The following is a 25,020-nucleotide window of genomic DNA, read 5'->3' on the forward strand; positions in this document are numbered from 1 at the left end:
CCACAAGACAACTTAGATTAAGGCCATCAGTCTAACTCTGTACTACAACAAACAAACATGGCTAAACCAATACACTTTTCGAAATCACCAAAATAAAGCCATGAAAACAATGAAAAAGCAATCATAGGAACTGTGATGGAATTTTCACAATTAATGGCATAAACAACATGTACTACCAAAACCATCACCATAGAGGTGGAATGGGGCTGCTTCGGGGGGGGGGGGGGGGTTGCGCAGTTCAGCAGAACGAGGCCGGTGTGTGCTCTGCTGCTGTTGACTCCCTTGCCTTCACTCGCCAGCAACAAACGTGAAGTACAACTGCCAACACAGGCGTCAACAATTGTGGCCTTAAAAGAAAAAACGTTCTGGACAATATATATTCAATATGAAGGGGCAATGTGCATTACCATACACGTCGCGTTTGATACACTTTTTAAGGCAGTGTTATTAATATTCTCGGTTCTTTCGGTAAAGTCACGTAGATGGGAAATAATACAATTATATAAATATAAAACAATACAAATTCTCACGTTTCGACTGCAACACAAGCAATCATCATCAGGTGTGAAATCCACAGCAAGAAAATATTCTTGCTGTGGATTTCACAGAAAAATTTGATTGCTTGTGTTGCAGTCGAAACGTCGTGATAATTTTTAATTGTTTTATAGTTATATAATTTTATTATTTCCCTTCTACGTGGCTTTACCGAAAGAACCAAGAATATGAATCCCTGCAGTCACGAAAGCTTTAAATCAAAAGTGTTATTAATGTTCACTTAACCCCCGGGTCCCACAACCAGAGGCCCTCACCCAGCAGTGGATCGACCACGGCTGACGAAGAAGCTACCACGTGCTCGCAAGCAGACATTCGACCCACGTGGCACACCGCCGCGTGACCCCTGACCCCAGGGACCCCCCCCTCCCTCTTCGACAAGGGGCACACCCACCACAGCGACAACCAATCAGCTACGCTGTGCGAGTACACCACGTGACCGCTTGAAAACCAATCGCACGCGACAAGGGGCCGGCGGGGGGGGGGCTGTTGGGCGTGGCGGGCCTGCGACTCCTCTGGCATACCAGCGAACGTCATCGCCAAGCGGCAACAGATTTCTTTATAAAGGGCCGTCCATCTTGGTAAGGGGGTAAAGTTGGCCTCGCCATTTCCGACGAAGACCGCGGTCGGCTCCGGGGGGGGGTGGGGGGCGGGGCTGTCGACGTCTTGGCGGCGTCACGCGCCCTGGCGAATGGGAGGGGTGGCGGTATCTGCGAGCGACTGATTTATGTTTTTTTCTTTTACTCCCTTAGTAAGATGGCGTCAGCGGGCGAGGGGGCGTCACCGGGGCGAGGCGTGGCCCGGGCGTGGGGCTCTGTGGCTGGGTGGAGGAGAGGAGGCGGAGGCGGCCGTGGGGAGTCATGGCCGCGGAGCGAGAGGACGCGGTTCGAGCCCGGGCGCGGCTCGGTCTCATCGCGGGGCACCTCAAGGCCCGGCCCGCGGCGGGCTACGCGGGAGCGACACCCCAGCAATGCGCCTCCTCGGAGGAGGGGGGAGACGCGGGCAGGACCATACCCATGCGCAGGTGACGGCGTGCGAGAGTGAGACAGAGAGGCAGGGAGGGAGATTTCCCGCGTGTCTTCCTGTCAGTTTGTGTGTTGGTGCACCTAGCCTGGCACAGGCGCCGTGGTGAGCGCGGCGAATTGCGGTTGCAGCAGGACAGAGCGGGGTGCGCGCCGAGAAGTTTTGTGGCTGTGAGTGTGTCGGGTGCGTGTGTGGTGCACCTAGCCTGGCACAAGCGGTGGGTGACGTCGCGGACTCACAGGGCTGTACGTCTTCTTGGTTCTTTCGGTAAAGTCACGTAGAATGGAAATAATAAAAATAAAACAATAAAATATTTTATTATTTTTATTTCCATTCTACGTGACTTTACCGAAAGAACCAAGAAGATGAATCCCTGCAGTCACGAAAGCTTAAAATCGAAATTTAGGGCTGTACGTGATTGTGTTTCTGTGCATGCTTTAATAGGAGCCTGCGAGTTTGTCACCTGTGGTCTCCGCGTGTGTGTGTGTTGTGTAAGTTGGTGTCGGTTATGAGTGGGTATTTTGTGTGCTTGTAGTTGGAAGTACATTCGTCCGTGTGTCCGCCTTCATTTCTGTGACGGTGCGTGCTTTTATCTGACGTGTGCGTGTTGTTGGTGTGTGGTGTGTTTGTGTGTGGTGTGCCGATGTCCGTGTGCGCTTGTGAGAGTTCACGGTGACCAAGTTAAATCGGTAAACCTGTCACGGTGGTTCATTGCCGAGGTGAAGTTCTCCGGTGACCCGGTCTCAACCCCACATCCCTCTCGTCCCCTCCCATCCCCTCATCCCCACCCCTCGCTCCCCTCTCAATCCCCACGGCTCCCCTATACGCCCCCATACACCCCCCCTCGCAGACAGGACCTGCTCAAGTGGAACGGATGGGGGTACACCGACTCCAGATTCATCTTCAACAAGAAGGGGCAGGCAGAGTTCACGGGGAAGAGGTGAGGAGGAGGAGGAGTTGAAGGGAATTCCGAGCACACCTCACGACCACTCCCTTAACGGTTGTCACAGCCGTCAACCCGTACGGGTTTACCCTGTGTTCTTGTACAGGGAAATTCAGGTTTCAGATCCATATACGGCGTACAGCCGTTTCAATGCGGGCAAAACAAACCGTCGCTTTTGTCTATTTGTTTGTGTTTCTCCCTCGTGATGGGGCTTTGTAGGATGAACGTTGAGATTTATAAGAGACACGGGGTGACCACCAATACGGTCTGAATTGGTCTGTGATAAGGTAGGCAGCACCGATGAGGGGTTGAAAGGTATGGGTTAGGATCAGAGCGGGCGAGCTGGACTGCACAGCCATAGGCTGATGATGGTGGCCCACTCAGGGGATACATTCCAGCCGGGTTTGTCCAGGTTGATGACCTGGAAAGTTTTATATTTTTGCACCTGGCACACCACATCCATCATTTCTTTGGCTGTCGTGACGAGTCGTGTGCCTTTACCGGTCTGCTAGCCACGAGAGGGCTTCAGCAGCCTCGACATGCGTCTGGACAACGATGTTATTTTTCCTTACGTTTCTGCCCAGGAAGTCACATGTCGGCGTTGAGAGTCCATCAACACTTAGTTGGTCCACTTGAAGACCTCGTACGATCGGTTTCTGGCCCTCAACAGGGCCTTTTTCGTTCAGCATTTAGCTCTACGAATCACAAATGGATTTGAATTAATGACGTCCATTTCACCCAGATTGCGGTGTTGGTTCTATTGAAGGTTGACGTGAAAAAACAACGCAACAGGTGGAGCCACCGTGAGTAGGCGGCCGACCGTGATCCGGTGCTAACGCGCCGACCCTGTGGCTGTGTCACCGTGTGGTGCAGGTACCGGGTGAGCGGCCTGGTGTTGCCGGCGCTCCGGGAATGGATGGAGCAGACCTTCGGCGCCAGCGTTGAGCACCACAGCGATGCGCGGGTGCGCTTTCCCACCTTAGCAAACGGTGGTGGTGGAGATTCCACATTCTCATGGCGGTGCAAAGTTCACCCGTAGAGACGAACGCTTTTTGACTTCCAGCAGTGGTACTCGAGAGCGATGATTCACATGGCAAACAACGCGGCTGTGACCATAACATCGGTCCTCCCGTCAAGTATTACAAGTAGCGTGACAGCACTATGCAGCGTGTGTGATGCGCGCAGACTTCTCACACTTTTTTTGTCGGCGGCAAGTTTTTCGTCATACACGGATAATGTGAGAATTGGTTTAAATTGATACTTATTTTAATGACTGACTCCTGAGTGACGACTGGACTGGATTTTAAAGTATGTATGCTGTGACCACATTTTATTTACATTTTTGGTGGTAATAATAATAACTTACTGAAGTTCCCCAACAACTTTCTAAAGTTAAAAGATTCTGCTGATATAGCTCTCTCCCATGTCTGTCTCCCGCATGTGTCCCATGTCTCTCTCCCATGTCTCCCTTGTTTCACTCCCATGTCACCAATATCTCTCTCCCGTGTCTCCCGTCTTATCTCTCTCTCTTCCGTCCACAGACGTCGGTGAACGTGGAGGCGGTGCCGCCGCCGGTGCGTCACGAGGCGTTCGTGCGCGACCTCCAGCGAGCGGCGGTGCCGATGTCCGAGGACCCCGAGGACCGGCTGTTCCGCGCGCACGGTCGGTCTCCCGCCCCGTGCAGTCCTCGCACGCTTACTCGTTCGTGATCACAACAACTCCTGTGACCGACACCGTGTGGAGAGGCCTTCATCCAGACAGTGGATTGACCAAGTGCTCCAAATAATCTAAATAACAATAGTAACATGACAGCTCATGGTGACCTGCTCCTTCTGCGCACTTAAGACGGCAATATTTTGACCTCGCAGTTTCGCGGTCAGTGGTCCATCGGCCTGGAGCTCACTGACGCTGCGCGATGTTGGAGACTCTTCGCAGACATTTAACCAGTTCGGTAGAAGATGCAAGACATAACTGTTTAATAGAGCTTGCTTTGTACGAATATTGCATACTTGTGACAAGGTTATAAGAGTTGCGTGTATATAAATGTACTTGCAAAGGTCTGGGCGGTGGGTTAAGAAACTGGGCGGAGCGTAAACTCCTCGCTGACCGGAGCAGCCCTCTGACCCTACCGCACACCACCGCCACTCTCTCTCTCTCTGTCTCTCTCACCCCTGTGTCGTTTGCGCAGGTCACTGCCTGCATGAGATCTTCGCTCTGCGGGAGGGCAGGCTGGAGCGAGTTCCCGACCTCGTTGTGTGGCCCGGTGAGCGTCTCTGGGGAATTCCAACCAATATTCCACTTTAAATCAGCAATGGACGTGGTGCTCATCTCCCATTGGCAACCATGAACCGGTGGTGGAAATTCCACATTCCTATGGCAGGGTTGGGTGTCTCGGTGGCGGGATGTTAAGTACCTTGCGAGGTGTACAGGACGTTATGGGTTTGATCTCAACCCTGATGCCTGTATATTTGGAGTTTGCTTGTTCTCCCCGTGGGCATGTGGATTTTTTTTCTCCCGGTACTCTGGTTTTCCCCTCCACATTTAGAATCAGCATGCGTTGATTCTAAATGTGTATTTGGCTGCGATACATTTTCACATGATAAGCCAAAAAGTGAACTGTCATTTGTGGCCAGGTCACGTCTTAAAAATAGCTATATAGCTCAGTGGGCCTTACCTGGTAGAATAGAAATAGTTTATAGTCCATCCAGAGGGCAACCACTGTTGTGAACTTTCCGCAACGTGGTATCAATTTTATTCACCCCAGAGGGATGATGGGCTGAGTGAACGCCCCACCCATCCAGAATTTTAAGCTCGCAGTCTTCCCATTGCGAGCCGCTCACCTAGCTGGTTCGCTTTAATTACAGGTAATACCATCTACCCATGTTTATCCAGGGTGATGCGGCAGAGGAGTGACCAGCGTAAAACTAAAACACGGATAGCGCCAAACAAATGTCAATTAAACTACGAGCGTGCAATTATTGTTTAGCTGCGTAGAATGCTGGTGAAGCCGCAGAATGTGTCGTTTGTTTCGATGAAAGTAATCCATCGGTTTTCTTTCCAACATGTTTGTAGTTGTATATATATTTTTATATTATTAATTATTATGTAAAAATATATATTTATAACCCATGCTAACCTGATTGGGATACTTTACAATCCACTGTTATTGCATCATCTCCCTACAGACGGGCTTGCACAATGACCTTAATCATTACCTTTTTCCATCCATTTCATTCACCTACTGTACATAATACAGTTTTTTTGGTTTAGATCGCGTAAATATATAAATTTGTCGTTAAACCCGCCACCACCCGACACAGCCAATTAGTAAGGTTTGTCACTAAACAAAACATGCCCATTGGTTACGATGGCAGCACACCGGTGCGTGTTAAACTCACTTACTGTATCATCTTCATTTACCTACTGTAACCAAGAGCCTACTTTATGGACAGTTATATTTCGTGAGTTAGAATTTTTTTTTGTAAAATTACATTGCCCATGCTCATCATCATCATCCTCGTCATCATCGAATCGATGGCTGGGGAGGAACGTGGATCCATTACCTGCCTGCCCATGTCCGTGTTTTTCGACGGGTCGCAGGCAGCCATGAAGACGTGGTGCGGATCGTGGAGCTGGCTGTGCAGCACAACGTCTGCATCATCCCGTACGGCGGTGCGTTCCGTGTGTGTGTGTGTGTGCGACGCCACTTAATACAAATTGCGAAACAAATAAAGAACTAAATAGATAAACATCTCTTCCCCGAATGGAATTCCAATCGTGCGATTGGCATCGTGTCATTAGACCCAAAAATCCGTTAGTTTTTTTCTAAAGCCTAACACGTAGGCTTTCGCGACCAATATTATCCATAATGCAGTTTTTTTTTGTGTTAGATTGCTAAAATATATAAATGTGTCGTTCAACCTGCCACCACCCGACACAGCCAATTAGTAAGGTTTGTCACGTAAACAGAACGTGCTAATTCGTTACTAGTACAGCACACCGGTGTGTTTGAGAGCAAAGCCACAACATTTACAATCTGAGTACGACGTTTCGCCAGTAATTAGCCTCATCTGGCGACAGCCAGGCCGCTCTGCAACACAGACTCGGATATTACAGAACTGTTTTCAACATTGCTTTGAGTGACCTTGTTTCCAGGTAGAGGGCAGCACTTTTTCACCCGCTCTGCTACACGAGAGTGATGTTCGTTAAAATACAGTCAAACCAATATTTTTAATTCTCAGAATTGGATTTAACCAAATTAACTGTAGAACCAATTTTAATACAAATCATATATTTATACGTACAAAGTCATTGGAGACCAGGCTAAGGACAGCAAATTGCCTGCACTTATAAACTGGTATAACCACTGGCGGCTGCTTGGATTGGCACCAGGATCTCAATGGTGGCAGCTCAGAGCACAGACCTCTTGAGCCACACGGCCACCTCCCAATCACCGCTTTCATCTGGCTGTGGATGCGTTTCCCGGTTGCCCGTGCACACTCTGCACCACTGCATGCTCTTGAACCCGGCGGTCACACAAAGCAAACGCAGAGAAGCGGCGGGTAGGCATGATGTTGACATAGTTTTATGGTAATAATTATCTATTGTACCCATCATGTTAGGGTTTTCTACAACATGCCCGTTGTAGATGGACTCTCCCATTTGTTGTTGTCTTGTTACCAGTTTTGTTCTGATTGTCCTCTCGGTGTTGTGGCGTGAGACAAAGTGCACGTTCGGAACTCTATTAGAGAATGGTCCGTTGACGGAGATATCGCAGAACTGATTGTTAGATCCATTCACATGACCTCGTTTATCCACACGAAGGGATGCTCCGCTTTCTTACCTGCCCTGCTCGAGAGATGTTCATCGCTTGAGCTACATTATATCCCAATGAAAAATATCGAAAATAGAAAACACCAACATTTGAACGTGACAATTGTATTATACATTCATTGGTGGCTGGGCGGGAACCTTCGACTTGAGAACTGCATTTAATCGCGGTCGTGACAAACCCGTGATCTCAGCAGCGTCAGCTCCACGTTTCTGACCTTTGAACCATCCAGCTGCCTCCATTTCACCCGTTAATCACGCCAATAATTCTCGCATGTTTACTCTGCGTACGCAACGCTCTAATGTGCACCACATGCCCTGTTGCGGTTGACACTTGAGTGTCGTGTTCCATAACGCCGCGTGTCCATCTCAAACTATATATGTACGTACGTTGAACTATCGTACGTAGCCAACCGTATGTGTGTGTATGTGTGTACGTTCAACTTCTTTTGCACTGTACGTAGCCAACTGTGCTAATCGGAAGTGCGGGGGAAGGACAACAAACTAAACACAAAAAGCATTTATCAAGAAATACGTTTACAATCTACATTTAAAAGTGCATAGCTCCAGTGGTTTCCGAATATCGGAATGGAACGGCGTTCCCGACGGCCGCAAAATCACATCTTTGACGAGTGCGCGTGTTTCCCGTCTCCATGTCTTCGTGTTTGTGTCCTGTCCTGGCAGGCGGCACCAGCGTATCCAGCGCCCTCGAGTGTCCCAGTGACGAGACGCGCACCATCGTCTCCGTCGACACGTCTCAGATGGTACGGCTTGCCGCCTGCCTGCTCGCTCACTCGCACCGTCTGCTCTGTGGCCCCAAGGGCCCCCCCCCCCCTTTGGACTAAGAGGGCCCCAAACACATGTTCTGCAGAGTTTATAGAGGCCACCACGCCTTGCAGGGTTTTCGGCTCAGGGTGGTAGGGAAGCTTTTCTTCACTGAGGGCCAAATAGGAGTCTCAGATTCCTTTGACGGGCAATCACACATCCTATAAATATTGCGTGTGTGTCGACCCATTGTACAGAGGCCCTTTGCAGTGAGTGTGAAATTATAATTAGAACACAGGGTTCTAGTCGGGTCGTAAATATTGCCCTCTAGTTCCTGATTAATGCAGCTCCGCCAAATAACTGTCATTTGTGAACCATTTCTAAATTCATATCAGTTAGGTTCCTTACCACTGGTTTAGAGGGTCCAGCATGCACTCCACAAGGCTCGTAGGTTCCACCAAACATTAAACTGAAACTACTAAACTTTATATTTGACCAGGTAAGGCCCACTGCTAAATAGCTCTTTTTCAGAAGCGACCTGGCCATAAATGATAGCTCAACAAAGTGGCTTTTCGTGTGGAAATTTATAGCAACAAAATACCCTCAAGGCATGTTTATGAATGTGGAGGGAAAAACCGGAGGATCCGGAGAAAATCCACTCAACCACGACGAGAATACGCAAACTCCAGTTAACATCTCCTAGCGACCGTGATGACGATAGAGAGAGGGAGACACGAAAACTCTGAATACACAGTAGCAGGCATCAGGGTCGAGATCGAACCCACGACCTGCTGCATACCAGGCGAGATGTAAACACGCCATTTAACACTCCAGTTAAAGAGTCTGCGCCTTACCACAAACCCTGCTTGCGCCTCCCTTTCAGAACCGCATCCTGTGGATCGACGAGATGAATCTGACGGCACGGATCCAGGCGGGGATCATCGGGCAGGACCTGGAGAGAGAGGTGGGATGACGATGACGCACGCGGGCACCCATGCCAAGTTCCCCGCGTCCATACCCCGGTTCCCCCGTGGCCTCTAACTGGGGCTTTAACCTGGTCCCCTCCCCCCTCTCCAGCGTTACGATAATTGAATACTTGACCCAATTGTGGCGGTGTAACGGTCGGAGCCGCCCTGCGTGTGTGCGCGTTTATGATGCCCCCGTGCGATGGATGGTGCAACTTTTGTCCGCGGCGTTCCCCCCTCAGCGTATCCCCTTGTCCCTTTGTTCACGTGGCCCCATGCCGACGGGCCCCCCAAGTCACCATATCCCCATGTCCCCGTATCTGCATTTCTCCATTTGTCACGTATGCCTGTGTCTCCATTGCTACGCCCACGTACTCTGATGTCTACGTGCTCTCATGTCTGCGTATCACGAAGCCACGTGTCCCCGTGTCTCGTGTGTTTCTATATCTCGCGTATCTCCGTGCCCCGCCCCCCCCCGTGTATCTCAGCTGGGCGAGCGAGGCTACTGCACGGGCCACGAGCCTGACTCCATGGAGTTCAGCTCGCTGGGCGGGTGGGTGGCGACGCGCGCCTCCGGCATGAAGAAGAACGTCTACGGCAACATCGAGGACATGGTGAGGCAGCGGCAGAAGCGGCACACGCCGCGGGGCGGGGGGGGGCACGCATGTTGTGACGCCGCGTGGTGACACCGTGACTCCGTGTGTTGATGCCTTGGGAGACGATGCGCCGTGTCACGGTTCTGGGTATGGCGGTGCTTTGGTAACCTGCCTCCGTACTCCCTTAAAACAGCCACCATCTCTACTCCCTCGCCCATCCTGCTGCCGCTACTCCCTGCCCCCACCCCCCAGCTACGACCAGGCCTACCCCTATCACTACCCCAACCCCTACCACTACCCCAACCCCTATCACTACCCCAATCCCTATCACTACCCCAACCCCTACCGCTACCCCAACCCCTATCACTACCTCAATCCCTATCACTACCCCAACCCCTATCACTACCCCAATCCCTATCACTACCCCAACCCCTACCGCTACCCCAACCCCTATCACTACCCCAACCCCTATCACTACCCCAACCCCTATCACTACCCCAACCCCTATCACTACCCCAATCCGTATCGCTGCGTGGTAATGCTGCATGTGACGGCGCTGCGTGGTAACGCTGCTTGTGATGATTACCGTGGCGGTTTGTGCGTGTGCTGCGCGTGCAGCTGGTGCATGTGAAGGTGGTGACACCACGCGGCGTGGTGGAGAAGAGCTGCCAGGGCCCACGCACCTCAACGGGCCCCGACGTTCACCACTTCATCATGGGATCCGAGGGTAACTCCAAACAACAAAGATCCCCCGTATAGCCTTGACAGACTCTCGGGGCAAGTGCTGTTAGCGAGCACCACACACGTAGACACACGCGCAGCAACAACAACAGCCGCCATACGCCATTTGGTGTAATTAAAGATAAATGAAGTGATAATATAATCACGACATTGACGATATTTTGCAAGACGGACCGCGCGACTATCGTGCAGCTTGCACCTTGCGGCAGTCCGTCGTAGCATCGCCTTATCGCGGCGACCATCGTTACACGGATGAGATCCCCCACACCCCCCTCCTCCACCATGGCGCAGTCCCCCCCCTTCCTCCCCAGAGGTTATGAACTCCAAGGGTCACGGTGGGGTCACTCCAGGAATTTGTGTTGTGTTCCTGTCCCAGCCGGCTCGCCACTCCCCCTCCCCCAGCCTGTGACCGGGGTTTGAACTTTAGCGTTGTTCGTGGCCGGCCGACGCATCTGTCACGTGCCAGAGTTACAGCCCCTCCGGAGTCACGGCCGGGTCATCGGGCTGCTGCTAGGCGATCGGCGGCGCATGCACATTTTTTTCGCACCTCCGATGAGCACGGTTGGACTAAGCACGGTGTGCGAAAGAATGTTCCGCGTACATTTGATTTGACTTTCCGTGGTTTCTTGGTAAATTCTACGTGAGGCTGAGAGTGCCTGCCACGCCCCGCCCCACCTCCTCGCGCGCCGTGCCTGCTCGCTGCGCAGGTGCTCGCTTAACAGCACCTGCCCCAACAGCAAACGTCAGCTACACGTTGGGGGGGATGGGTGGAATTTTTTGTCTTTGTTTGCACGTGTATGTGCCCGCATGCGTGTGCGCGCATGTGCATCTGTGTGCCTATACATCTGTGTGTGTGTACATGTATGTGTGCGTTTGCGCATGTTCGTGTATGAGCGCATGTGCGCACGTGTACATGCGTGCGCGTACGTTACTGCGTGTTTAACCGTGCGTGCGTGCGTGTGTGTGCCACAGGAACCCTGGGGTTGGTGACCGAGGTCACCATGAAGATCCGGCCGTTGCCCCAGTCCCAGAAGTACGGCTCGGTGGTTTTCCCGTCGTTTGAGCAGGGCGTGGCCTGCCTGCGTGAGGTCGCTCGCCAGGTGAGACCCTGAGGCATGCCCCTCTGCTCATAGCCATGCTGTGCCCCTCAACCTGCCTTGCCCCCTAACCCTGCCTTGTCACACTCGATCGTTGAGGCCGCTGTGCTGCTGCTGCTGCTGCTGTTGTTGTGGTGCTGTGTGCAGAGATGTGCGCCGGCCTCCATCCGCCTCGTCGACAACTCACAGTTTCAGTTTGGTACGACCGCTCCCCACGTCAGCCCTCGCTGCACAAACCACACGCCTCACCCCTCGCTCCACGAACCACACACCTCACCCCTCACACCACGAACCACACGCCTCACCCCTCACACCACGAACCACACACCTCACCACTCACACCACGAACCACACACCTCACCACTCACACCACGAACCCCAGACTGATGTGCGGTCTCCATCTCCGCTGTTCAGGGCACGCGCTCAAACCGCAGGTCTCGTCAATCTTCACATCATTCCTGGACGGCCTCAAGAAATTCTACATCACCAAGGTGGGTGGGTTATGGGTTGGTATGGGTGCGCAGGTGGGAGTGGTTGTGTGAGTGGGAATGGGTGGGTGGGTATGGGTGGATGGGGGTGGGTGGATGGGTGGGTCACGATGGGTGCGTGCGTGGGTGGGTGGATGGATATTGGTGGTGCGGTGGGTGGGTGAGTATGGGTGAAGCGGTGGGTGGATGGAGGTGTGGGTACGGGTGGGTCGGTAAATAATAGTTAATTCAGGGCATGTGACTGAATAAATGAGTTATTGGCAGAGGTTTGTACCTACCTGTGCATGTAATTGTGATGTAAGGGTTTGTGAATGTGATTATTTCGTTTAATAGGGGCTGTGTGAGAATGCGTAGTTTACTGGTGCGCGTGTGTGCCATCGTGCGCCGGTGTATGCCTATAACTCACAACCATTAATGTGTGTGTGCATATTTCCTCACATTATATGTGTGTATGCCCTGTGCGTGTGTAATTCACGAGTGACCACTTGTCTTTGTTCGTACGTGCGTGTGCGCGCGTATTATGTACATGTCCATACGTCCGTGTAATGACCCTGATGTAGTTCACAGCAGCTGTGCGTCTTGTGTAATTCACGACGCTCCGTGCTTTTGCGATTGTATACCTGTAATTCAATTGTTTGCACGCGTGTGTCCGTGCGTCCGTGCGTGTGTCTGCGGTGACCCCCGTCGCAGTTCAAGGGCTTCGACCCGCAGCACCTGTGCGTGGCGACGCTGCTGTTTGAGGGCGACCGGGATGCCGTGCTGCAGCAGGAGAAACACGTGTACGACATCGCCGCCAAGTTCGGGTGAGGGTGCCCTCCTGGGCCAGGCTGCCCCCACTCTCAGACGCTGCCCTCCATACACGCTGCCCCCCGTACACGTTGCCCCATCCCCGCTCACAGATGCTGCCCTCCGTACACGCTGCCCCAGTCCCGCTTACAGACGTTGCCCTCCGTTCACACTGCCCCAGTCCGCTGCAAAGGCTCCCCCCGTAGTTGCTGCCCAAGTACGGACTCCTCCTGTTGAAGATGTCCCAATCGAGGCTACCTTTCTTGAGGCTGCCATTTTTAAGGCTGTCCTCATTCGGGCTGCCCTTATTGAGACCATCTCTATTAGATAGAGTTACCCCTATCATACTCTATGTCCACGTCAAGGGTTCCTCGATATAGTGGCTGCCCATTGCTGCCCTTGTACAGACTTTTCCTGTAGACCCTGCCCTGCAAGCACTGCCTCTGCAGACCCTTTCGCTGAGCGACGACCTTATCGCGGGGACCGTACCCCCTGTGGACACCTGCCCCTCTCGATGCCGTCCGTCCCTGGCCTCTCATGCCGTTGCCCTCCGCGCTGTGTTGCTGCAGGGGCCTGGCGGCAGGCGAGGATAACGGGCAGCGCGGGTACCTCCTCACCTTCATCATCGCGTACCTGCGCGTGAGTCACGTCGGGCGCCGCGCATCACCACGCGACACTGCTTGTCTGCGCGTGTGGCGCCCGTCGTGCGGAGTAAACCGCTCGAAAATAAACAAAACTACGACAATGGAAATAAAAAAATCCACTGGCCAATATGTCCAGCTCAAGTGACCTCACCAGGTATTCTTTCTCGAGTTGTCTGCTGCAGGGTGGGCTCACAGTTCGAGTTCCCTCCTCCTCCGTCCTGGTCCATCTCTCGAGCTTTTTCCTCTTCGCTGCGTCACTCAGCCTCCCCTTTCTTCACCTCATCGAGCAGCGACTTCCTCCTTCCCTACCTCTTCCCTCCTCCCTCCTCCTTCATCTTTGCTTTATTTTCCCCAACATGCTTCTGAAGCTTCCTTCGGCAAGCCTGCTTCTCTGGCAGTACGACCCGTCTACATTCTTGATCTTCTTCCTTCTCTGCATAGCTCCGATCAGGCTTGTTCCCGGACGTACACCGCAACATCTTTAACCTCCGCTGTGCTCCGCTATGTCCGTCTTGTCACTCACAGGACCTGGGCATGGACTACTACATCATCGCGGAGTCGTTTGAGACGTCTGTGCCTTGGGACAGGTAACTACAAAACGATTTTTTTAATTTGTATTTTACCAGGTATGTAGCTATGTAGCTCTTTTTTAGAAGTGACCTGGCTGTCACAAATAATAGCTGAACGAAGTGGCTTATCACGTGGAAATTCATAGCAGCCAACATTCGTGATGTTGATTCTAAATGTGGAGGGAAAAACCGGAGGACCCGAAGAAATATCCACGCGATCGTGGGAAGAGAGACACGCAAACTTCAAATATCCAGACATCAGGGTCGGGTTCGAACCCACGACCTCTTGTATACTAGGCGGGGTAGTTAACAGCTTGCCATCGTGGTGGCAATGGCAATCACGATGATAACCTGAGGGTGTAGCACAGCGCTCTCCCCAGCATTGTTTCGGGTCGCTGAATAAATTTGCCCCTGGGATAAAATGCACGACGTTACTTTGAAGCCGAAAGTAGCTTGAAGAAATACTCGTTCGACCGTTGGTTTCTCACCTACGGGGGGCCGGGGGGTGGGGTATGCAAGGTCACGCGTGTCCGCACGTAGTCTGTATCTCCTGACGCGATGCTCGAAGTTGTTTGCGTGACAGCACTGTGCTGTGACAGGCCGAGAGCACCATACAAAGACCGCGCTGACCCCGCTCGCCCACACGCTCGCGCGCGTTTTAACACGCGTGTGCGGAGAGTGCTCCGTCGCTGTGGTTGGTGTACTGCGCTTACGAACACGGCCGCCAGAATTTTAATCCAGCCGGTGCGGTTTGAAAACCTCAACACTGGGGACGCAGAGGCGGCCGGGCGTGGTTCTGACCACACCACCCCCTCGTGTGCCATTTCAACCTTCATTTGTGCTCGCTAACAGCGCTTGCCCCCTACGGTCTGTGAAGGCTATGTGCATGTGCTGCGTTGTGCGCACATATCCACATGTTGCACGTGTGTGTCCGTTCGTGTACGTGCGTGTCCCTGGGGAGCGGTAGTGTAGCGGTAAGCGCGCTGCGCTACGAATGATGAACTTGAGTTTGATTCCTGCTCACGCCCAACACCAGTGACGATTATCTGAACCGGTTCTGGGCCTCCCCTAGGTCAACTCAGCCTCAAATGAGTACCTGGTGTGGTGTGTAAACATCACCACTGGGGAGACAAAGGCGGCCGGGCGTAGTATTGGCCACTGACCTTCTCGTGCGCCGTGCCGGCCTTCATCGGTGCCCGCTAACAGCACTTGCCGCAACAGTCTGGTTAAGGCTACACAGGGGACTCTTCGTCTTTGTGCGTGTCCGTGCGTGCGTGTGCAGAGTCCTGGATCTGTGCCGGAACGTGAAGGAGTGTCTCATCCGCGAGAGCAAAGAGCGAGGGGTGCAGTTCCCGGCGTTCGCCTCGTGCAGGTTGTTTGCCTGGCGGTGGCACCGCACGCGGCACACAGATCAAAGCGGTTGCTCGGGGGGTGTGGGGGGAGAAGCCGTTATCTCGAGCAAACAGCAGCGCTTGGCTTGCTGCGCCATCCCAAACCGCCGTGGGTGGCTTCCTCGTGCGCCGACGAGGTTGATTTGACCGATCGAGATCGTCTGCCGTTGGTGGTCGTGGTGGTGGACGGGATGACTCCAGGGGTTCATATACCGGTCGTGCCAAAAACGCTGAGCTGACACCACAAAGACCTTGAGTTTGAATCTGGGTTAGTGTCTGCTGCCCGTGTTGAAAGTGTGGCCAGTTGACGTCAGCGCAGCCTCCAATGACCCGCATAGAAACCAATCTGCAATCGATGAAACCGCTTTCTCTACTGGAGTTAACGGGCTCACAGAGATTCATAGACTTAAGACTTAAATAGAAACTCGTACGCTCGCATTGAGACCCACAGACTGTGATTAAACCAGGTTACCAAATGTAGCAAGTTGACGGTATAAGTCCGGTCACCACTGACTGCGACAAGATCATTGCGTTTGCTTGACCGCTATAATTTCGGATGGATCCCCGACCCCCTGGCAAAGCTTTTGGTTTCGATTGACACGCCATGCGACGTCGTCATACGCGGGTTGTATCGGGGCGACGTACAGAAACTGCCGCGCGGTGGTCGAAGGCTAACCTCTCCTCTCCGCCCGCCCCCGGCGCTCCCCCGGTGCTCCCCCGGTGCTCCCCCGGTGCTGCCGCTCCGGTGATCGTTGGCGCAGGGTGACGCAGACGTACGACGCCGGCGCCTGCGTTTACTTCTACTTCGCCTTCAACTACCGCGGACTCAGCGACCCCGTGCACGTCTACGAGCAGATCGAGGTGAGGCCGCCCCCTAGCGCCCGCCGCTGCAATAGCCCCGCGTCGTTTCTAGCGGTGAGCAATGTACGCACGTTGCTCGCTGGTACCGCAAGAGGTCCCTGGCAGTGACAAAAGTATTGACAGGCTGAAAATATTCCCCCGTAGCACCCAAATCGAGTTTATCTCGTATAATAATAAACTCGGTTTTCCATAGCGCAGTTCGCACAAGGCCGATGGAGAAAGCCTGTTGTAAAAACAGGTGGGTTTTAAGACGCAATTTCAAAAGTTAAACAGACTCAGATTCCCGAATGAACCGAGGAAGGGAATTCTATAATTGTGGAGGATGGCTGCAAAAGGTTCTGTCTCCAGTAGGGCAGGGTCTGGTTTTTGGAATAATGAGAAAATCAGAATCGGCAAAGGCAAATATAGTTTGGGGCCATTTATAATCGGTAGGCCTCGTGTGGCTGTGGGCCACATGCACTTGAGTCACGACCCCATGGTTCCCCCTGCCCCCCTGGTTCAACCCCCCCCCCCCGCGATCAATTCCCCGTTCCGTGTTTGTTCCCGGCAGAGCGCAGCGCGGGAAGAGATCTTGGCGAACGGGGGCAGCCTCTCTCACCACCACGGCGGTGAGCAGCGCCGTCACCGCTGCCACCGCGCACCGGCGCACGTGCCGAGCGTGCCACTCTCTCTCTCTTCCCAAGCTCGGCGATCTCTTTCTCTCCCGGCTCGCCACCGTGCCACGCGTGCAGATGTCTCTCTCCCCGCACGGCATCGCTCGCCGCTCAAAAATTCCCAGCATTGAGCGGCCGTGCGCCCGTCACGCTCGTGTGTGGTGGTGGTGGCGGCCTCTGCGGGTTGCTGTGCCCATTTGGTTTTGTGTGTGTTGTGTTTAAAGTGCGTCCACTGGTTTCTGTGTGTCCAAGTCAAAGTGATTTTCTGCTAAAAGCATTTAGGCGGCGCCCATCCCCCGTTTACAGCTCTGAGTCAGTGGTGGCACTTCCACATTGTTAGGGCAGGGGGGTGAGTCTATAGGACCACTGCTGACTTCCTCACTTCGTGGTACAGGGACTCCTCTACTTACGAACGAGTTAGATTCCAGAGGTCTGTTGGTAAGTTTATTTGTTCATAAGTCCAGAGCGGCAAATCCTGGTCCAGCTTTACTCCTGTCAATTCTAAACATGTTGTACGGCGTGTACACTAAACATGGGGAATGGCTTTAAAAGTTGTATAATCTCCTGCAGATGTAGATGCCACTATTGCCATCTATTGCGCGGCGGTTAAACTCACAACTCTCGGTCCGAACAGGTTTGGTTCGTATCTCTGAAAGTTTGTAAGTCGAACAATCGTAAGTAGAGAGGAGTCCCTGTACTCGTGTTATTACGCACAGAGGGATGGTGGGCGGAGTCTTTCCCCAACCAGGATTTTCCACTCGCTCTACCGCTGAGCTTCCTAGCCAAATGTATGTAATGTTTCTATGTGCTCTGTCCATCTCACGTTGTCGTATTTACAGCGGTACTCTGTGTGTGGTACTGTGTGCTGTCTGTCCATCTCACGTTGTCGTATTTACACCGGTACTCTGTGTGTGGTACTGTGTGCTGTCTGTCCATGTCACGTTGTCGTATTTACAGCGGTACTCTGTGTGTGGTACAGTGTGCTGTCTGTCCATGTCACGTTGTCGTATTTACAGCGGTACTCCCTGTGTGGTACTATGTGCTGTCTGTCCATCTCACGTGTTGTCGTATTTACACCGGTACTCCGTGTGTGGCGCTGTGCTTGTTCCGTGCCAGTGGGGAAGCTGCGCAAGCGCTGGCTGCCCTCTGCCGTGTCGGACGTCGGAGTGGGAATGCTCCGTGCCGTCAAGGACTACGTGGACCCCAAGAACATCTTCGGCAACAACAATCTGCTCTGAGGACCCATCCCACGGGGGCGGGCGGGGGGGCAGGAGGGGTTTGGCAGTAAGGGGGGGTGGTGTGGTGGAGGGGGGTGGGTACGTACGGAGGACAGTAGCTGGCAGAGAGGGCAACCCATTTCCACGAATAAACCAAACCGACCATCAAACACCGCACTTGGAGCCGTGAAACAGGCCAGTCGCCAGATGGTGCCACTCAGCACTTGATGGGAACACCCACCACCAGATGGACACTCACTAGATAGGGCCACCCCCAAGATGGGCCACTCGTCAGATGCGTGGAGTGGCCGAAGCGGTGAGCCGCCGTGGCGTAGGCAGAGCCCGGGTTTGATTTTCTGGCCTTGCCCCACACCGCACTTAACCCCCGCTCACTTGGCGCGCTTTGGATTTGCATGAGTTGGCTTTTACTTTCACGCTTTAGCTTAGAGGTGAATGGTGGGCTTTTGCCGGCAACGGTTTCTGCAGGGTTTCCGGTGTGCTGGAGAAAATTCTTGCCTGTGTTTGTGTGTGTGTGTGCGCGCACTGGTGAGAAATGTGGTCAGGGTGTGGTTGCCACACCCTACCTCTTTGTGTGCCGTGCCCCATGTGCACAGGTGCTCGCTGATAGCACTTGCCCCAACAGCCTGTGCAGCTATACGGGGGAGCTTTGTGTGTGTATGCTTGTCGGTGTGCTTGGGACTTCATGCTTAAGATGACACTAAACTCTAGGCATGTATCGATTCATCGATTGAAATATATTTTTGCGCTCATAATACATGTATGGAATTGTGTGCGTAACTATCGGTCATTTACGATTTATGCAAATCATATGCAAACGATACGAAAAGTTGCATTTGGACTAGTGGAGCGAACAAAACTGTACGAGACGGAAAGAAATGAGGCAATATAAATAGACGCAAAAACCAGACGAGGTGAAATTGATTACTCAATCGAATCGACATCAATTCGTGGCAGCTCAATGAATTGCTGGAGTGGAGAGGTGGTTCCCTACATGCCTAGCTTACAGTGTGCGAGCGAGTGAGCGTACATGTGTACGTACATGAATGTATGTGAGCATACACACACGTGCGCGTGTGAATTTGTGTATTGGTGGGGGATTTTTGTGTATTCACGTAATAAGTGTGCATATATGACTGGGTGCACGCGTGTGTGTGTGTTGGTGTTTATGAATGTGTGTGTTGGTGTTTATGAATTTTGTGTGTATGGGTGGATTTTGGGGCTTGAGGTGACACTGAACAGTAGGGGATTAACAATGTACCTCTCCTGGAAATCCGGTGAATTGTCACGATTAAGGGTGGTAGCGATTCGATTCCAGAATCAATATTTTTTTGTTACACATTGCGGTGAATGTAGCAGCCTCGAGTGGATGCTGATTCCCATTGCAAAACCTGACGAGTCAAAAAACATTGTTTCTTGCCACGATTTGACGAACGCGTCTTCATCTTAGGAATCTCATATCGATAATCGATTAATCTGTCCATTATCATTTACACCCCTACTTGATGGCAAAGCTTTAGCTGAGAGAATTCAGTGAAGATCGGAATATACAGAGCGCTCTGCATCGTTAGCTCTGTCCTGCATTGTTGCAGCAAACGAGCGGAGGGCGGGAGGGGCGTTTGTGTTCGGTATGACACGTTGTTAGCGTCGAAGCATTTCATTTCGAGAGAGGACTCCACCCTGAGACCCAAGCAGCTCTTCTCTCATAGCACCACGCCTCGGCTGCGTACCCCGGGGACTCACACGTGAGTTTTAAGGTTTAGTGTGAGAAAAACTATTTTAATTGACTTTCTCGAGCACCGCCAATGCTGTTCAGTGCTGTCACTGACGTGCGCTGCCGTCCATTTTATTATATGTCACTGCAAGTGTCGCGGTGCGTGTGACAAAGCCACTTGAAAATAGTTTAACTCATTCCTGAAACTTCCTGGGACAGCCGAGGTGGGAATCCACAAGGGCTTTTCGAGGTGGCTGGGTTGCTCGGAGGCACGAGTGCTGAGCTCGCACCGCTGAGATGCTGCATCTGATTCCATGCAGCTGCTGCTGCTGCCTGTCGTTAAACCGGGTTCTCGACTGCAGCGAGTTGAATGGCCTCAGCCCGGTCACCAATGACTACGCAATCAACCCCGTTACTTATACGGTTCGACAGTCAACTGTGTTAAATTTCAGCTCGGAGCGCCGCAATAGTGCGGTTGACCGTCTTGCGATGATCGTTACTCTCTGTAGCAGAGTGGGTGGACTTAGTGCTGCCCCCTACATTGTGGACCAAATGGTTACAGTGCTCTGTGAGAGTTTCAAATGGATTTCCTTGATGCTGATAGCCCGATCGGGATAACATTGAGGAAAAGCATTTAACAAAAATTAAATTAATGTTTTGGGTTGAATCTTCATTTAAACCGATATAAGCTCTAGGGAGCCCGAGAGTCGGGCCTGTAGGGTTACATATGCTGTGTCCAAGTGGCTGACGATCCATGGTGTCTGCTGGTGATCGTTTGCTGCCATTCTGAAGAGCAAAACTGAAAGGCGATTAGGGGACCTGGTGGAAGTGATGGAGGGGCATGGTAAAGGCAATTGAGGGACCTGGTGGAAGTGATTGAGGTGGCGATAGCCGGGAGGGTTATGATCATTCGGCAGGGCTGGGACTAGTTGGTTAGCGATATGGGTAGTATTAGTGTAGAGCTGCTGGTTCGTATAAGTGGCTAGTTGGTTAGGGATAAGGGCTAGCGGTGGCGAGCTGGCTGGTTAGTACTCATGTCTAGTTGGACAGGTTTAGCGTTACTACGATTGGCTGTTTGACTGATTATGGTTCGAGGCTGGTAGGCTAATGGATTAGGGCTAGTGGCTGGTTAATTAGTCGGTTTCAGGCAGGGCTTGGAAAGCTTCAACTCTAGAAAGGGCTTGGATAGTTGTATCCACTCCCGAACTGCTGATCCCTCCTCATCCCGGCCCACGTCCTTGTCAGTTTTAGTCCACTGTTTTTCAGCTGTGGTTGCCACCTGTCCTGATTTTCTCAGGATCTTTCTTTTTCAGACGCAGCTGTCCTGGGAAATCTGTCTTTCCAGGGCATTAACAGGCCGGGGTTTCGTCAGTTACATAATAATGCGCAACTCATTCAAGACAACGCATCCACATTTAGTGCTCCCCTCTTCTGGTATTGTGAGATATATTTTTCCACGATACGTGCCGGTTTTTGTATACCTCAGAGGTGGCAACCCTTGCCCACATGGAGAGCTGACCTCCATCCTCGTGTTGGACTCTGGTAGCACGAGCCAGACGTTTCATTTCATAATCCTCTTCTACGTCCCCTCTCCCTGGCTCACCGGCTCGCATTCTTCGTAACGCTGCGCACCGTGCGGCAGTTGTGATTTTTATACCCCGTACGCACACTTAGACCGCGCTTGTAATAAGAGATTTTCATTCGGGCACTGATGTCCTCGTCTGGACTTTTTTTTGCCAGACCAGGACCGAGACGAGATCGGACATGGACCGACATTTAACGGCGCACTGGACAGAATACCTCTGCTGGATTTAGCCCAATTCCAATCAAACGTGTAAGGGCAAAGGTGCAGCCCTTTAATTACTCGATCACGCTACTGTTGGTGTAAAAGGGCCTCTACTGGAGGGAGCTCGATACGGGATTATTGTGGTCTACTCTTCCACGGTGGCCAGGCATCTTTTGGAAAATATTGAGGTTACCCACACTTTGCCCCCACCACACGTGAGCTGCCTCCTCTATCCAATCAGACTTGATCGATCCGAAATTAAGCTTCTGCTCGACGGGACTGGACCCGGACCAAATGGGACGTGGCAACTCCCACGATGTTCAGGCCACGAACATCACCACCACCACCAGCTGCTGCTGCTGATGTTCATGGGTCATGCGAAATTGAGCGATCGTCGCTGCACCAGACTTTGTTGACGTGATTATTAATAAAGTCGCGAATTTGCTTCGATGATGGCTCCAGTGTTTTCATTGAGACTCCACGTGTGTAGCCTGGGATTGATATCAGCTGGAGCTGCCCAGGACTGAGCTCTCGAAAATGTATTCGATGGGAAACGCAGCCCTGCTTGGCGCCGTTTATCAAGGCGGTCTGGCGAGAGGGATCACTGTGGCGAGATGTTAACTACCTCGCCTGGTATACGGGAGATCGTGGGTTCGATCCTAACCTAGACGCATACATATTTTGAGTTGGTATGTTCTCCCCGTGGTCACGTGAAACGTGCGGTTTTTTATTTATTTTACCAGCTAAAGACGTATTTACTGAGCTACATGGCTCTTTTTCAGAAGCGATCCGGCCACAAATAACAGCTCAATAAAGTGGCTTATCATGTGGACATTATTTCAGCCAAATACAGCAGCAAATAATACCACCACCATACTCCCATCAAAATATCATAATCATACTGTCATCAATCCATGTCTATCCTGCACAGCAGCTGAATTAATCACTCCACCCCCGTTATATGCGTGATTCTGGAGTGTTTGCAGCCTTCGGCTGCCAATCCGGTTGCCTAACGGATACATAATAATGTCGCACTAATTGCACACGAAGTGCCTGCCACAAATGAACCACATTACCTCGCTGATGTCGTCAAGGAGCATGAACCATCACGCGACACTCCGGTGGTCATCTTCGAAGCAGCAGCAGCGGCGGCTTTTGGTTAACCATCGAACAAAGGCGGTGGTCACCGCTCCGCGCGCTTTTCAGATGCGCTTCCGCGGCCGTCTGGAACGCTCTTCCTTCCGATGTGAGGAAGCCACTGGAGCTGTGCACTTTTTAATCAGCCAGATTGACAAACTCATTTCTTCCCAACTGCTTTTTGTATTTAGTTGTCCTTCCCCCGCGCCTCCGATTAGCGCGGTTGGCTACGTACGGTGCGAAAGAAGTGTAAAATACATATATACCTTATTACAGACCAATTCAGACTTCATTGGTCACCCCGCGCCCTTATAAATCTCAACGTTCATCCGAAAAAGTCCCATCACCAGTGCCGGATAATTCTAGTAGCAACAGTATCTACATATGTAGCAGCTACACATGTAGTAGCTACGGGTGCCGCACTATCAAGGGCCCCGGGCTAAATGCTTTCAAGCTATAAATTCCGGTTCGGTGATTCTGCACTTGCTCAATTACTATAGTACTATACCGCCTTCAACTTTTATGAACGACTGGGTGTTTAAGGTTAGCGATTTGTGGAATTATCTGGCTGTATAGAAAATGAAAAAATACAATTACTTTACTATGCAAGTTAAACATTTGTGTTTTAATATGTAGGTGTTTTTTATTTATTTAGGGCCCCTTTATAACATATGCTACAGGCCCCGCACTAGCTTATTCCGGCACTGCCCATCACGAGGGAGAAACACCAACACATCGACAAAACGCATGTTGTTGCCCGCATTGAAACGGCTGTACGCCGCACGGACCCGCAACAACTCACTCAATTCGCCTGATATCAGAACACTGTGGGTTGATAAGCCATGCAGGCTCGCGGTGGGGGGCATCAGTGAGGTCAACAACGATGTGCGGCGTGGCCCATCAACCCCTGGCTGCCTCAGTCTCTGCGTAAAACGAAATGCCGATCATGCATTTCGCCTGCAATGCATTTCTCTACGCACTTTTCAGCGTTAGTTCGCTGTTATCTGCCCTTCGAGGTTGTTTTCATCCGATTAGAATATAATCAACGCAGTCTATTTCACAAGGTCATCATCATGATAACGACTCTAATGCATCACAGTCCTTTGTCAAATCCACTACCGGATGAAGAGCCTCCAACCCCCATGCCGGTAAATTGACCATACTTCACCACTCTAGCTAAATTGACCATACTTCACCACTCCAGCTAAATTGACCATACTTCACCACTCTAGCTAAATTGACCATACTTCACCACTCCAACTAAATTGACCATACTTCACTCTAGCTAAATTGACCATACTTCACCACTCGAGGTAAATTGACCATACTTCACCACTCTAGCTAAATTGACCATACTTCACCACTCTAGCTAAATTGACCATACTTCACCACTCTAGCTAAATTGACCATACTTCACCACTCTAGCTAAATTGACCATACTTCACCACTCCAACTAAATTGACCATACTTCACCACTCTAGCTAAATTGACCATACTTCACCACTCCAGCTAAATTGACCATACTTCACCACTCTAGCTAAATTGACCATACTTCACCACTCTAGCTAAATTGACCATACTTCACCACTCTAGCTAAATTGACCATACTTCACCACTCTAGCTAAATTGACCATACTTCACCACTCTAGCTAAATTGACCATACTTCACCATTCTAGCTAAATTGACCATACTTCACCATTCTAGCTAAATTGACCATACTTCACCACTCCAGCTAAATTGACCATACTTCACCACTCTAGCTAAATTGACCATACTTCACCACTCCAGCTAAATTGACCATACTTCACCACTCTAGCTAAATTGACCATACTTCACCACTCTAGTTAAATTGACCATACTTCACCACTCTAGTTAAATTGACCATACTTCACCACTCTAGTTAAATTGACCATACTTCACCACTCTAGCTAAATTGACTATGCTTCACCACTCTAGCTAAATTGACCATACTTCACCATTCTAGTTAAATTGACCATACTTCACCACTCTAGCTAAATTGACCATGCTTCACCACTCTAGCTAAATTGACCATACTTCACCATTCTAGTTAAATTGACCATACTTCACCACTCTAGCTAAATTGACCATACTTCACCATTCTAGTTAAATTGACCATACTTCACCACTCTAGTTAAATTGACCATACTTCACCACTCTAGCTAAATTGACCATACTTCACCATTCTAGTTAAATTGACCATACTTCACCACTCTAGTTAAATT

The 25,020-nt window shown here is 51.4% G+C and overlaps 1 protein-coding gene across 1 annotated transcript; it reads left to right on the forward strand.

Annotated features, from left to right (window-relative positions):
- The first annotated feature begins 1,355 nt into the window (after window positions 1–1,355).
- On the forward strand, window positions 1,356–18,166 carry AGPS (alkylglycerone phosphate synthase). Its single transcript, XM_078865772.1, has 20 exons — window positions 1,356–1,576; window positions 2,426–2,515; window positions 3,392–3,482; window positions 4,060–4,180; window positions 4,707–4,781; window positions 6,119–6,190; window positions 8,033–8,112; window positions 8,997–9,077; window positions 9,567–9,692; window positions 10,293–10,401; window positions 11,388–11,515; window positions 11,660–11,711; window positions 11,927–12,003; window positions 12,691–12,803; window positions 13,356–13,425; window positions 13,956–14,017; window positions 15,282–15,371; window positions 16,152–16,251; window positions 16,802–16,859; window positions 18,021–18,166. The coding sequence occupies exons 1-20, from the start codon at window positions 1,413–1,415 to the stop codon at window positions 18,140–18,142; spliced, it is 1,881 nt and encodes a 626-aa protein (XP_078721898.1). The 5' UTR covers window positions 1,356–1,412; the 3' UTR covers window positions 18,143–18,166.
- Window positions 18,167–25,020: the final 6,854 nt, after the last annotated feature.

Source organism: Lampetra fluviatilis, chromosome 21 (genome assembly GCF_964198595.1).
Source record: "Lampetra fluviatilis chromosome 21, kcLamFluv1.1, whole genome shotgun sequence".
Taxonomy (NCBI): domain Eukaryota; kingdom Metazoa; phylum Chordata; class Hyperoartia; order Petromyzontiformes; family Petromyzontidae; genus Lampetra; species Lampetra fluviatilis.

What these genes read in the sequence shown, in the direction of transcription:
- AGPS (XM_078865772.1), top strand. Translation starts at nt 1,413, where the DNA reads ATGGCCGCGGAGCGAGAGGACGCGGTTCGAGCCCGGGCGCGGCTCGGT. An exon ending in TGCGTGAGGTCGCTCGCCAG is followed by an intron (nt 11,516 to 11,659) that starts GTGAGACCCTGA and finishes TGCTGTGTGCAG; the next exon opens with AGATGTGCGCCGGCCTCCAT. An exon ending in TCATCATCGCGTACCTGCGC is followed by an intron (nt 13,426 to 13,955) that starts GTGAGTCACGTC and finishes TGTCACTCACAG; the next exon opens with GACCTGGGCATGGACTACTA.